This window comes from Chaetodon trifascialis, chromosome 1, assembly GCF_039877785.1.
Source record: "Chaetodon trifascialis isolate fChaTrf1 chromosome 1, fChaTrf1.hap1, whole genome shotgun sequence".
In the NCBI taxonomy this organism is placed as follows: Eukaryota; Metazoa; Chordata; class Actinopteri; order Chaetodontiformes; family Chaetodontidae; genus Chaetodon; species Chaetodon trifascialis.
In genome coordinates, this window is record NC_092056.1 from 15,942,867 (window position 1) to 15,956,416 (window position 13,550).

At 41.4% G+C, this 13,550-nt stretch overlaps 1 protein-coding gene across 2 annotated transcripts in view; it reads left to right on the forward strand.

Moving 5' to 3' along the window:
• Positions 1-12,039, forward strand: part of LOC139328542 (E3 ubiquitin-protein ligase NEDD4-like) — a 28,812-nt gene extending 16,773 nt beyond the window's left edge. For both annotated transcript variants that reach the window (XM_070958303.1, XM_070958314.1), the window contains 21 exons: positions 1,235-1,398; positions 1,493-1,610; positions 2,590-2,757; positions 3,005-3,088; positions 3,350-3,469; positions 3,622-3,861; positions 4,422-4,499; positions 5,589-5,643; positions 5,733-5,791; positions 5,969-6,034; positions 6,213-6,442; positions 7,049-7,170; positions 7,321-7,391; positions 7,505-7,600; positions 7,682-7,755; positions 7,866-7,926; positions 8,036-8,095; positions 8,191-8,298; positions 8,408-8,504; positions 8,747-8,819; positions 9,650-12,039. In XM_070958303.1, coding sequence (XP_070814404.1) covers positions 1,235-1,398; positions 1,493-1,610; positions 2,590-2,757; positions 3,005-3,088; positions 3,350-3,469; positions 3,622-3,861; positions 4,422-4,499; positions 5,589-5,643; positions 5,733-5,791; positions 5,969-6,034; positions 6,213-6,442; positions 7,049-7,170; positions 7,321-7,391; positions 7,505-7,600; positions 7,682-7,755; positions 7,866-7,926; positions 8,036-8,095; positions 8,191-8,298; positions 8,408-8,504; positions 8,747-8,819; positions 9,650-9,752 — 2,247 coding nt within the window. In that variant the 3' untranslated portion in view covers positions 9,753-12,039. The remainder of the gene's footprint in view (positions 1-1,234; positions 1,399-1,492; positions 1,611-2,589; positions 2,758-3,004; positions 3,089-3,349; positions 3,470-3,621; positions 3,862-4,421; positions 4,500-5,588; positions 5,644-5,732; positions 5,792-5,968; positions 6,035-6,212; positions 6,443-7,048; positions 7,171-7,320; positions 7,392-7,504; positions 7,601-7,681; positions 7,756-7,865; positions 7,927-8,035; positions 8,096-8,190; positions 8,299-8,407; positions 8,505-8,746; positions 8,820-9,649) is intronic.
• Positions 12,040-13,550: the final 1,511 nt, after the last annotated feature.

Genomic DNA, 13,550 nt, shown 5'->3' on the forward strand with positions numbered 1-13,550 from the left:
AATTCAATGAATACAGCTGAAAGCAACCTGCAAAATATTGCGTATATTATGAGCCATTTTAAACCGATAATCACATTCCATCCATCCATTTTCTATACCGCATATCCCTTTCGGGGTTGCGGGGGGTGCTGGAGCCTATCCCAGCTGTCAATGGGCGAGAGGCGGGGTACACCCTGGACCGGTCACCAGTCAATCGCAGGGCACAAACACACAACCATTCACACTCACACCTAGGGGCAATTTTACAGTCACCAATTAACCTAATGATGTTTTTGGTCTGTGGGAGGAAGCCGGAGTACCCGGAGAAAACACGGGAAGAAGATGCAAACTTCACACAGAGAGGCCCGACCTGGGAATCGAACTGGCAACCTTGTTGCTGTGAGGCATACATACTACCTGCTGCGCCACCATGCAGCCCGTAATCACATTCTTCAATGACTAAATTGCATTTTAAAATCTGCTAAGATGTGTGGCACTTTGCGTTTTCCGATACAGATGATCTCGCCAAAGCCACCTGACCCATAGAACTGAAGACATTCTCCCTACAGTCACCTCTGATTTGGTCAAATTAGACCCTTAATTCACCAAATGGGGACAGGAGCAAGAGAGCGGGCAGAGATCAGAGTAGCAGCGAAAACAGAGCCAGAATATTTTCACATGTACTTCACTTGAGATTTAGATATGTTGCAGATTTTCGCAGTAGAAAAAGAGTAATAACTGGATGATAAATAACATAAACTCCTTTTCAAGGTAATGATCGTGTATCATTGTGGCCCGACATTGAATATCTCCACAAATCATTCACCTTACAATGGCCCAAAAATACACAATATGACAGGATGTAAACTTTGTTTTACAGAATATTAAGAGAACATTTATTTCATTGAATGATAAACGTCACGTTTAAAAGTCAAGTGAAACCTTGGCCTTGCTGCTTGTTTTCACCATAGACAGCAGGTTAAACAGCTGAAGGTCATAGCAGTATTTTGGGTTCTTTTAGAGCATGGATTGTCTCCTGAACGTTTTCTTAAAACAACCATCCATCCAGTCCATGAGTCCCGCTTGTAGTTGTCTCACGATCTGTCCATGACCTTTGTAAAATATGCTGATTTCTTCAGAGTGAGTTTAAGCATAGTCCTCTTTGAGGTGTGCAATTAAAAAGCTGGCATTAAGATGTTGTTGTCTCCATCCTGCCTGTGCTGCCTTTTTAAAACGTTTTGTTTATGTTGTGCAGCCCGGTTGGGAGTTTCTGGAGGCTCAGGACATGTCAGGTCCCAGACAAAGCCAGCTGCTGCCTGCTCTGCCCCCTGGCTGGGAGGAGCGGCAGGACAACCTGGGAAGAACCTACTTTGTCAATCATGAGAGCAGAACCACACAGTGGCAAAGACCCACAATGCAGTAAGCAATGAAAAGTCTCCCCAGCAAAGTTACAAAACGTTCCTTGTTGGTGCAGCACTTATTGTGTGTGTTTGTGTGTCTGTGTCCTAAACAGGGACGGTGATGTGGAGATGCAAAGAAGAAGGAACAATAATATGGAGGTGGAGCATGCTTTTATTACACGCAGACAGATCTCAGACCCTGATGAGAACACCACACGAGAGTCTCCTGAGGTGATGGCAACTTTTTTCACTGCGTCCTGCTTGTTCTGTATTACTGTGGTCTATTCAGACTTACCTGTTGGTTTCCATTCTGTTCAAGAAGATGTAAGAAGAGTTTTAAACAGATAAAAGCTTATTTAACGTCAAACAAACAAAATAGTTCATTTCTAAAATCCCAGCATGCTTAGTCAAGTATTTGCAAATGACAGCAAGTTTTTATTTCTATAAACGTTTCTTGTCTCTCAGCTCATTTTTGTACATTTCCAGCAACTGTTGTTAAGTCTTGCAGCTCTCATAGCATTGTTTTTGACCGCAGCGGGCGGCTGTTTACAGTGAAAAAACCTGTTGTACACAACCTGCTCACCACCAAACAGCAGACAGACCGTTAGCGACCAGCTGGTGAACATATTGGAGCATTTAGCAGCTAATGAGACAGATATTTACAACAAGACCAAAAACAGAACTAAAAGGCGAGTGCATATTGGACTTCATCAGGTGGATGGAAACACGACTCTAAATGAATGATAATGTTGCTCTGTGTCTGCTAGGTGTGTGAATAGGCACCTGTTTGTCATCAAGTTGAACATTAAACATTCGACTTAAAGGGTGATGATATGTCAGTGTTGTATTCACAGATTCCACTGCCCCAAGTGGCCAAACAAAATCAGCTGTGGCAGGTTTCAGAATATCACACAGCCTGTTCACAATGCAGCGTCTGAAAAGGCTTTTTAGGTAAATGTGTTCCGATAGCTATGTGGATCCCATGTTGAAGCCAGATGTTGCAGTGGTGGTTGTAGCAGTGTAGTTCTGGCTTCTCCTCTGAGGGCTTTGGCATAAACACTTTCATTTACTCTAAACAAACTAACTTGTAGGTTTCTAAAACAGAACTCTCAGTGGTTTACACTGTATATTTAAACTAAGTAATTTGGCACAGCTAACCTTGGATCAGCCTCCAACTGTGTGTGCTTGATGAATGTCTTCTGTCTTCTAGAGCTGGGAGATCATTACAGAGGACGAGTCCACCTTGTACCACAGCAATAACCAGCTCGCATCACCTGCATCCCGCACGCCCGTGCCTGAGTTCCAATCGTTCTGCGATGAGCTGAGAAACGTTCACATTTCAGGGGCCACAGCTGGCGAACTGCACACCTCCCAGACAGTGAGTCATTTACTGTGCAGCATAAGGTTCCAGTTACCATAAGTCAGAGGAAGAGGTGCACATAACAACATTAACATGCACCACAGGCTTTCAATGAGAGAGAGAGAGAGAGAGAGAGAGAGAGAGAGAGAGAGAGAGAGAGAGAGAGAGAGAGAGAGAGAGAGAGAGAGAGAGAGAGGTGGAAATGACATACATTTCATGGCCAGATGATCATTGTTTTCTTTGACATCCTTCCCCTCTGATGTAGGATCATGCTAGTAATTCAAGCCATTCCAGTCTCAGAGGAAGTGTCCGGTCTTCAGCAGGAGAAGAACATCCTGTGAACCCTGCGGTATTTCACTCCCTGTTCAAATCATTCTTTCCTGCATTTCACAAAACCTGTCTTACATCACATTGTTGCTGTATGAGTTTACAGGTGTCAGTGTTCAAGATTCAGTTATATTTTTGAATCATTATTAGTCATTTCCTGTGCTGTGGAACTTAGAAGATAGATTTAGTGAGGTTATACATGTCTTTGATGGTATTGTGTTACTAAATGAGCCTGGGGTTTTCAGTATTGATCACTGAAATCAATTTTTATGTCATTCGATAGCTGCTTTCAACCTCATCTGGGCTGCCTCCAGGCTGGGAGGAGAAGCGAGACAACAAAGGAAGACGCTACTATATCAACCACAACACCCGAACCACCTCATGGACGCGGCCCCTCATTCAGGTACAAAGTGGGCTTTCTTATTGATTTTGATAGGGGCAAAATCTTTGTACAGTATATTAACTCAACAAGTTCAGTATGGATCTAAAATCAAGTGAAATTTAGACATTTGTTTAACACTAATACCTCTCCATTTTCTCATTTTTGCTGGACAGAAAACCTCAGAGGCATCAGCAGCAGCAGCAGCAGCAGCAGCAGCAGCACAGAGTGGTGCAGGTTTATCCCAGAGCTCCGCTCCGTCCCAACTGCCTGCCCCCCCTGAGGAGTCTCCTCAGCACACCCCAAGCCCCGAGCCCACTTATGAATCTGGATTCCTGCCGAATGGTTGGGAGGTTCGCAGTGCTCCCAATGGAAGACCCTTTTTCATTGACCACAACACAAAGACTACTACCTGGGTGAGAAGTCAGCAGACTTCAGATGTGCTTTCAGGGGGATGGAATCCACAAAGGCCAATATTTTATTTCCACAACAAGAAAGGCTCTCAGTTTTTAAGTAGACTTTTTCTTCTGTGTGTCATGGTAGCAACTTAAAACATCCATCCATTTTCTATACCGCCTATCCCAGCTTCAACGGGCGAGAGGCGGGGTACACCCTGAACCGGTCGCCAACCGATTGCAGGGCAACACACATGACAAACAACCATTCACACTCACACTCACACCTAAGGACAATTTTAGAGTTACCAATTAACCTAACGAGCATGTTTTTGGTCTGTGGGAGGAAGCCAGAGTACCTGGGGAGAACCCACGCATGCAAGGGAAGAACATGCAAACTTCACACAGAAAGGACCCGCCCGGGGATCAACCGGCAACCTTCTTGCTGTGAGGCACGCGCACTACCTGTGCCACCGTGCCGCCCCAACTTACAGTCCCTGGTCCCTACCAGTCAGTAGTATCTCTTGTGTAAGCATTTCCTCTTTGACTGAATCACACCCTCTTTGTTTTCCTCTGAACAGGAAGATCCCAGGCTAAAGATTCCTGTGCAGCAGAGGAGGAGAGCCTCACTCGACCCAAATGATCTAGGCCCCCTGCCGGTAAGTTCAGCAGTAACAAAAAAAATCTGTAACCAATCAATTGAAAGGCTCTGTGTTGTAATGTATAATCAGAGGTGACTGTTGTATTTAAAGCTGCATTGCAGGAGTTTTGCATATGAATGACGGAGGAAGCAGCCATAGCTACAACAGGTTCCTGAGGGTGGGGGAGAGCAGGCTGAGGCACAGGCCATATGCAAATGCGGACATTGTTTGTGTAATTACTCTTCCAGCCACAAGGGGGAGACAAAAGTTCCACTCTACAGGTTTAATAATCTAAAGCAGTGATCCCCAACCTTTTTTGCGCCATGGACCAGTTTAATATCAGACAATATTTTCACGGACCGACCATTGAGGTTTGGCGGATAAATACATCAAAATAAAATGATACGACCGTCTGCCCCTCTGCTTTCTTTATACATCGATGTTCTGCCCCCTAATGCTTTCTGGTCGCTATGGTAACGTTTAAACATGCCTTAAAATATGATACACAGATACACCATAAAAATTTGTAAAAAGTGCATGAAAAATCTAACTGACCTTAACACTCAATCAATGGGAGCCCTGAGCTTGTTTCTCTGCAACGAGGGAATGCAGGGTGCTTGGTCCGCAAGTGGCGAAGCAGTTTTGAAGGCTTCATTGCCTCATTAGAGAGTCATCGCCACATATAATGCAGAGCGGGCTTGGTGCGTGGGAATCACCTGTCACGATAAATCCATATTTTAAGTAGGAGTCCTGGTACTGTCTGTTAAATGCAGCTTTCTTTCTCTTTGAAGTCGTAGACTCATCCTCTGCCTCCTCACTGGGCCTTTTTCCCTTTGCAAAGAAACTTTCTAACAATGTCTGTTTTTGCTCATTTTGCTAGCCTGACTTTAAAATTTCAGTGGCAATGTGTCACGTGACCGAGATGTACCGGAGAGAAACCTCATTTTTCCAAATAAAGCATCGTTCAGACTCAGATAATAAATAAAACAGAAATAATGTAAGTTATTTATTCTTTCTGTGCGGCCCGGTACCAAATGATCCACGGGGTTGGGGATCACTGGTCTAAAGCCAATTTATTAAAGAATGTGATATTTTCATCCTTCCTAGCCTGGTTGGGAAGAGAGGGTCCACACTGATGGGAGGATATTCTACATCGATCACAGTACGTATGACCTTTAAAACTAAAAATACATCTGGGATTAAACGATGAATTTGTTTCCATATTAATGAATGTGATGTGTTATTTCATAGACACCAGGACCACACAATGGGATGATCCCAGATTGCAGAACTCAGCTATAACTGGACCAGTGAGTATAAACTGTATTTGACAGATTATTCGTCAGTAATATGATATTAGCATACAATAAGAACTGTCTATTCATAGCGTACAGGTTTCCTGTAAATATGTATCATTGTCCACAGTGTAGGTCATAAGGTTAACATTGATTTATTGCCACTGAACTGTTTTTTTTTATTTATTATAGGCAGTGCCTTATTCCAGAGATTATAAACAGAAGTATGACTACTTCCGGAAGAAGCTGAAGAAACCGGTGAGTCTCCCCAAAGAGCTGCTTTAACTGAGACTGTTTACCTTGCAAATACATGATAAAACTGTTCTTTTCTACACTGGTGTTGCTTTTACCTTTGATATCAGTTTCCTCATCTCACTTTCACCATTAGATGATCGTAAGTTTTCTTCTTAATAACTTCAATGCATCTCCATTGCAGGCTGACATCCCGAACCGTTTTGAGATGAAGATGAGACGAAATGCGGTGCTGGAGGACTCGTACCGGCGCATCCTCTCAGTTAAAAAGGCAGACCTGCTGAAGGCACGACTGTGGGTGGAGTTTGAGGGAGAAAAAGGACTGGACTACGGTGGCGTAGCCAGAGAGTGGTTCTTCCTTATGTCTAAGGAGATGTTCAACCCCTACTATGGACTGTTTGAGTATTCTGCCACGTGAGTCTCTTTTTATACCTTCTCCAGTGTTCTCCAACTGTCTTATACACCATTAAGGTATGTGTAGATGAGTACAGACACCTAAATCATTCTTGTATTGCAAAGCCTATTCACCCTGAGAGGAACATGTACTGGTTCTCTCATTTATATCATGGATCAGTACCTGACAGATATTCTGCACCCAGGACTCCCATACAGATCTGGAAAGAAAAAACAACTCAACCTGCACATAATGTATCACTGCTCACTGTGTACAGTCACACACTTTGTGTGATTTTTGTTGTTGGGAGGATGCCTGTTTGTTTACACAGTGCCAGGCCACACAAGATTCAAATTGCTCATCCTCTTTGACTGTCGAAATCTACAAATGTGGTCTGGAAAACTATAATTGTGGGCTGAAATGAGTTGGGAGAAAGTTCTCCATGGAGCAGTTAGTGCTGTTTATATAACTTGAGCATCAATGAAAACACAAATTTCAAGTATTCATATACAGTCACAGAATAGAATTTCTTGTAACAGCATAACAGTAACAGCTGTACTTGATGATTTTGGAAAATATCTCTTCTTGGAAGTTTTTCTTCATATTTTGTGATTTCTTTTTCCCAGGGACAACTACACACTGCAGATTAACCCTAACTCAGGTCTATGTAATGAGGACCACCTGTCCTACTTCAAGTTCATCGGCCGTGTGGCAGGCATGGCAGTGTATCACGGCAAGCTGCTCGATGGTGGGTGCTATGCGATTATGTGAAAATTTCTGCATAAATGTTGTTCAGACAGTTTCAAAGGTTAGCAACAACAACGGTGGGAAGGTCAAAGGATTTAGAGCAAATTGTGATTTTAATGGAGCCTGACATTTTTGTTTGTGTTCTTTTCAGCTTTCTTCATTCGACCTTTCTACAAGATGATGCTGCAGAAGCCCATCACTCTCCAGGACATGGAGTCTGTTGTGAGTGTCGCTTTGTTTCTGCAAATATTTGAGTGAACACCTTGAATCAGCATCTAAATTACAGCTATTCTGCAGGACATTTCCTTTGCTAAATCTGTTTGTTGTCTTTTCAGGACAGTGAATATTTCAACTCGTTGATGTGGATTTTGGAGAACGACCCAACAGACTTGGATCTGAGGTTCACCATTGATGAAGAGCTGTTTGGACAGGTTTGTTGTTTTTGCCTCAACAACTTTCACTTGTGTTTTTCTGCCTAATTTACGTGTAGCTCTGCCATTCCACCTGCTTAGACTCACCAGCATGAACTGACGCCGGGCGGCACAGAGATTGTCGTCACTAATGACAACAAGAAGGAATACATCCAGTAAGCAAAAAAGCTTCACTTCAACAACCAACCAACCAACAACAGTTTTCATCGTCTTTGAAGTGATGAAATTATGATTTTATGCTGATCTGCTGTTTTGTGTTTGACAGTCTGGTGATGCAGTGGAGGTTTGTGAACAGGATACAGAAGCAGATGACTGCCTTCAAAGAGGTGATTTATGTGTTGTTTATGTGGACATAGTAAGCATTATATACACCATTAAAGAGTGCCAGATAAGACTAAAAACCTGTCATATTTCTGCTTTTCATGTTTGTGGTAGGGCTTCTTTGAGTTGATACCACAAGATCTGATCAAGATCTTTGATGAGAATGAGCTTGAGGTGAGTTTTCAGTCTACCTGATGTGCTGATATGAACCAGATTCATTCCAGCAAGATGAATAACGGCCTGCCTCCCTGCCCTCTTGCCCTCCACAGCTGCTCATGTGTGGTCTCGGAGATGTGGATGTGAACGACTGGAGAGAGAACACAAAGTACAAGAACGGCTACTGCTCCAACCACGTCGTTATACAGTGGTTTTGGAAAGTAAGACAACTTTCCATGCCTGGAGCCAGCAAGTTTTTTTCTCCTTTAAGAAGCGCTTTGTATTAGTTTTATTTTGTATTTATTTGTGTATCTGTTTGTGTCGTTGCAGACGGTGCTGTTGATGGATGCAGAAAAGCGAATTCGGCTCCTACAGTTTGTGACAGGAACATCAAGGGTCCCAATGAATGGCTTTGCTGAACTCTATGGTGAGATAACCGACTGAGTTTTATAGATTATCCACTCCTCCATCCACTTATCCCCTCAGGAAAAATAATTCTTTTTATTTTGCTGCAAATGAGTGGCCGTCTTTGCCTTAACACCCACATCTTTACCCTCTATACTGTATGCACTCTTCAGTTCACAGGTGGCTTGAGCTTTCTTTTCTTGTAAATGATTCCAGTTATAATCACGTAATATGTGTTTATCTGATTGTGGTTTTATTTTCCAGGTTCTAATGGACCACAGCTGTTCACCATCGAACAGTGGGGGACACGTGATAAACTCCCCCGAGCCCACACATGGTGAGCACTTCACTGTGCATGTGTATTTTCATTAATAGCCAACACGGTTGAGTTTAGCTATGTACTTGAGACCTTTTACGAATTTACTGAGTGTTTGTCAACATTTAAGAAAGGTTAAAACAGGTTGTGCCAAAAGAAAAAGGTTTATATTGCTTCAGTTCAGCTTTTTATCGCAGTTCTGATTAACATTCATACAGTAAATAGGATCATTTTACTGTGCTAAAAAAAATGTATTTTGGGGCTTCCGGCCTCAAATGTATCAAAGAAATAATAAGCAGTGTTACATCAGCCCTGACCGGCACACAACTATGAATATTGCTATTTGCTTTCTTTAACTTAGCTTACACTAAGTAATAAATATTAATAATAAGGACTAGTACACTACAATACCTATTTGAGCGTAGGGGTTGAAGCCCTCTAGTGGCTGGATTCTCACTCTGCTGTGGTACAGTGAGACATCTCAGAGTTTTAAGGAGAGCTCCACTGATTTTACATGTCAAAGTTAATTTTCTAATCAAAGAGAATGCAAAAGTTGCAGTTGAGTTGCATTATGGGAAGTGTAGGATTCTGGGTTTTTGGAGTGTGAAGCATATCAGGGATTTAAAGTCTGGACATTTTTGCCTCAGCTGCACCAAATGTTGCAGTTATTTAAGTAGTCTGTCCATGGAAAATTCCTCAGTTTTATGTAGGTGCAACACTAAATCTGTACTGTCCCATAAGAAATGTGAATAACCACATAGCAGCTTAAGTTTATTCCCTCAAATGCTTGTTTTTAATGACTCCTGCTTCAATTTTATTTATTTATTTACGTACATTCTTACTTCCTAAAGCTTCAATCGACTGGACCTGCCTCCTTATGAGTCTTTTGAGGAGCTGAGGGAGAAACTTCACATCGCCATCGAGAATGCACAAGGCTTCGACGGTGTGGATTAATGCTTCTGCTGTGAATGAGCTGTACGGACATTACTGCCATTAAAGGAAAACCAAATATGGGACATACAAGCTGCAGTTTCAGACTCAGGTCTTAACTTGCCAGCTGTTGGACAGATGAAGAACAGTCACATGACATTCACTCTGTTGAAGCACATGCGGAAAAAGGACGTTAAGTCTGGAGTGAAAGAGGTATCTAATCTCTCTGCGTGTTCTGAAGTTTACATAGCAAAATCTGTATACTGTATAACAAAAACATCTAACTTAAAAAAACATGTCTTTCGTTTGGGCTGAATTGCCTCAGAAAAACTTTGTGATCCGTTTCTCACATCAGGTACTTGTGAGATTTTTGTCTTCGCTTTGTAGTAAATGAGATTAGTTATGTTTCTCCTCTTGAAATCCCTTAACTTGTCCTTTCACCGTTAGTTAGTGCTGGAAAGAGTGGACCACTATGATATTGAAATGAAACGACGAGAACTCACAACACATGCCTCCTGTCCAATACCCTTTAATGTCAAAGTTAAAGTCCAAAATCCCCTTGAACAGGACATTCAGCTCCCTGGAAGCTCACCTGGTAGAACATGTACCGTGTACAGCAGCAGGAGGCCCTTTTGCTGCATGTCATCCCCCCTTTCTCCCCTCCGCCTCTCCGGTCTCTCTCCAGCTGTCACTACCATAGTAAAGCAGAAACGCCTTTAACCTTAAAAAACATGATGTTAGCATGATAATAATGAAATGTCGAAGGTATTGATGTGTCATAAGCAAAACCTAAATGATAAATTGGCAATTCAAACTAAATTAAACAGATGTGAAGATACTTTCCCTCCTTTTTTCCTCTCATTTAAATTCTATATATAATTAAACATTTTTCATTCCATCATACTAGAAACACTGATCCCAAATCCATGCACCTCAAAAGCATTCATAGCAGAAAGTGTGCAGTTTATGTACAAGTTTGAGTGACTACCCTGACAGTAAGTCATTTAGTCATTTAGTCATTATAGTCGTGATGTATCAGCACCAGGACCAGTAACAGACTAAACTAATTATACAGTAGTTTGTATCTATGTAGGCCACCAGTCCAAAGAAGTGACTGCACCAGTGTTAGATTGTGCTGAAATACTATGCAGAATTGTACATAAGGACATGAGATAATTATATATCGCTTGATTTTTGATTTTTCAGTCATTACATACTCAAATATACTGTACATACAAATATAACTTTCTACAAAATAATGAAGCATTTATTGAAACTGTTTAACGTCGACAGTTTGGTTATTGCACCTCTCCTTTATACGTACTTTTAGTGTTTCATTTACGATCAGTAACCACTCATACTCAAATTCAACACTGACTGTGCATCAGAGGAATATAGAAATGTATATAAACATTATATCTCCTGGCCAGTAGCTTATACAAACCGACTGGCCTTATCATACAGTATGTTAAATATCCTGTTTTGTTGCCTTTTGTCAATAAGTGATATCATTTTGTTTTCTTCTACTCATCATGAGTGTCTAATTGCAGCACAGTGCTCTATTTTTAAGAGTACAACTTTAGAAATTGTTTTGTTGGTTGTCAAAATGTGTACAGATTATTGTCTGTTTTAAAAAATGAGTAATCACTTGTAATACCTTTGTAGGAAAGTAACTGTACTTAAGCAGTAGTTTTAACGTTTTCTGGATGGTAAAATGTGTTTACACTACCTGCCATGTTTACAGGACCGTTGATAAAAGAAGATCTCGTGGGCTGACAACACAATTTTATACTTATGCTTTTATAAAGTGAAGCACTTTGTTAATATTGATGAGTCTTACTTCTGAACTTTCTGAATCTTTGCCAATCTGTCACCTGCAGACTGCTTGAATCACTCTTTAAAGAAACTGATCCTATGCTTCAAATGCACGTGTTTAAATGTTTACATGTAAACATTGCTGAAGATAGCACATTCTTTTCTTCACATCTGTTTAAGATTAAATACAGAGGCCTTCGTTTGTAATGTGTTGTAGACTTTGATTGTTTATTGATGTTCTAATCTCTAAACGGAAGAGCTGTTCTGTATGTATTGTTGTCTACTGAATAATAATGAATAGATCAACATTTAATTTCTGATATATCAAATTTTGCTATTATAGAATTTAATTATAACACCTATAAGTGCATTACAACAACAACAACAACAACAACATGCATGCAACATATATATACAATACTTTAAAGGGTGGAATGAACTGTAGCTGTTAAATCCCAATTTGATGACCTATAGTGCACCAAATTAAATATATTTGAAAAATAAAGAAATATAAAAATCAAGTGTCTTCATGTCTATCTTTCCCACATATTCAGCTGTTTTCTTTTTAATTTGCGTTTGACAACTGATGCTGATGTCTTCCATTATTTCAGAATACCCTCCCTCAACTCATTCCAGAGATGTATTGTGTCTCTTTTGGTGAGCACGTACATGCCACGTCCCTGTGACAGGCACAGATGTAGTACTGAATTATTCCAGCTGGGGGAGATAAAACACATTGGATTCTTCCAGAGGGCCGATCCCTAACTTGTAAACTTACATTTGAGGAACAAAATTGGGTTGTTTCACAATATATTGCCAGTAAAATATCAGTTCTTAAGGTACATTTCACAACTGGGAGGACAGACAATAGCTATAGACAAACATGAGTCTATGCATTTCCATGTGTTCTTGTTGACCTACAGCATACTGGGGTACTCAATCGTGTAGGTTTTGTTAACAAGAAGAGGGTCTGTGGAGGGGACTCATCCATATCTCTGTGGTCAGAGCCTTTTGTGTGATTCAGCTCAACACCCATAGTCCTAATTTCTCCACAACCGCCCTGTTGTGGCACTAAAAACCCCCTCTCCTCCACAGGGGTCAGTGGAAAGGTCACGCAGGATTCAGGCCGGCCTTTTGGACACTTCTGGGGTCAGCGGGGATGGGCATGTGTGGGAGCAGGAAGACACAGGCCTCAGCCAATGGCAGCAGGTCCCCTTTACCCACAACCTCACCAACATTCATAACCTGATAATGACTTTTACTCCATTGATCTGGCCTCAGAGCTTGACCGCAGTTCAGATGTGGGCCCACCATCACTCCACCCACAAACTCTGACATATTGGCAGGTGCTGAAAGTGAATTCTTGATTAATTAAACACCCTGGGGAGATCCTCACTGACCATGAATGAGGCCAGGCTCTCACTTTCTCACGTTATGTAAGAGAGGAGCCCTCAACCTGCACTGAGGCAGTGGTTAGATATTGGGTTATCTAATGTATAAGAGCTTTACAGGGAAACATAAGCAAAGGTAAAAACAACATTATTGTTTTAGAAAATGTCACTTCAACAACGTGTTGGAAGAGGTTGGATTTTTCTTCAGTTAGTTAATATGTTGAGGCTATTCTTGGAATCAGTGTGGGAATACTACATTTTAACCAGTAAACACTATAGTGTATTAACATTATTTTGAGATGACACATCAAACAATTTTGTTCTAAACAAGAAATTGTGATGATCAGCACGTAGTGTTTTTTCTTTTTTCTGATCAACTGGACATCACAGCTGGGCTGCAGTCCCACTGCTGAATGAAGGTTCACATAGGGAGGGGTGAGGACCGTGGGAGGGAGGGGGTTGATCTCTGCACAATAAGTGATGGACATTGGATCAATATCGACATTGACACAGCAGCTGTCCTGCTCCTATCAATGCTTCCTCCTAATTGCAGGCCCCACTTTTAAAGCACAAGAGGTAAACTAATTCCATTAACATTTTTTTTTTCAGTCTGCAG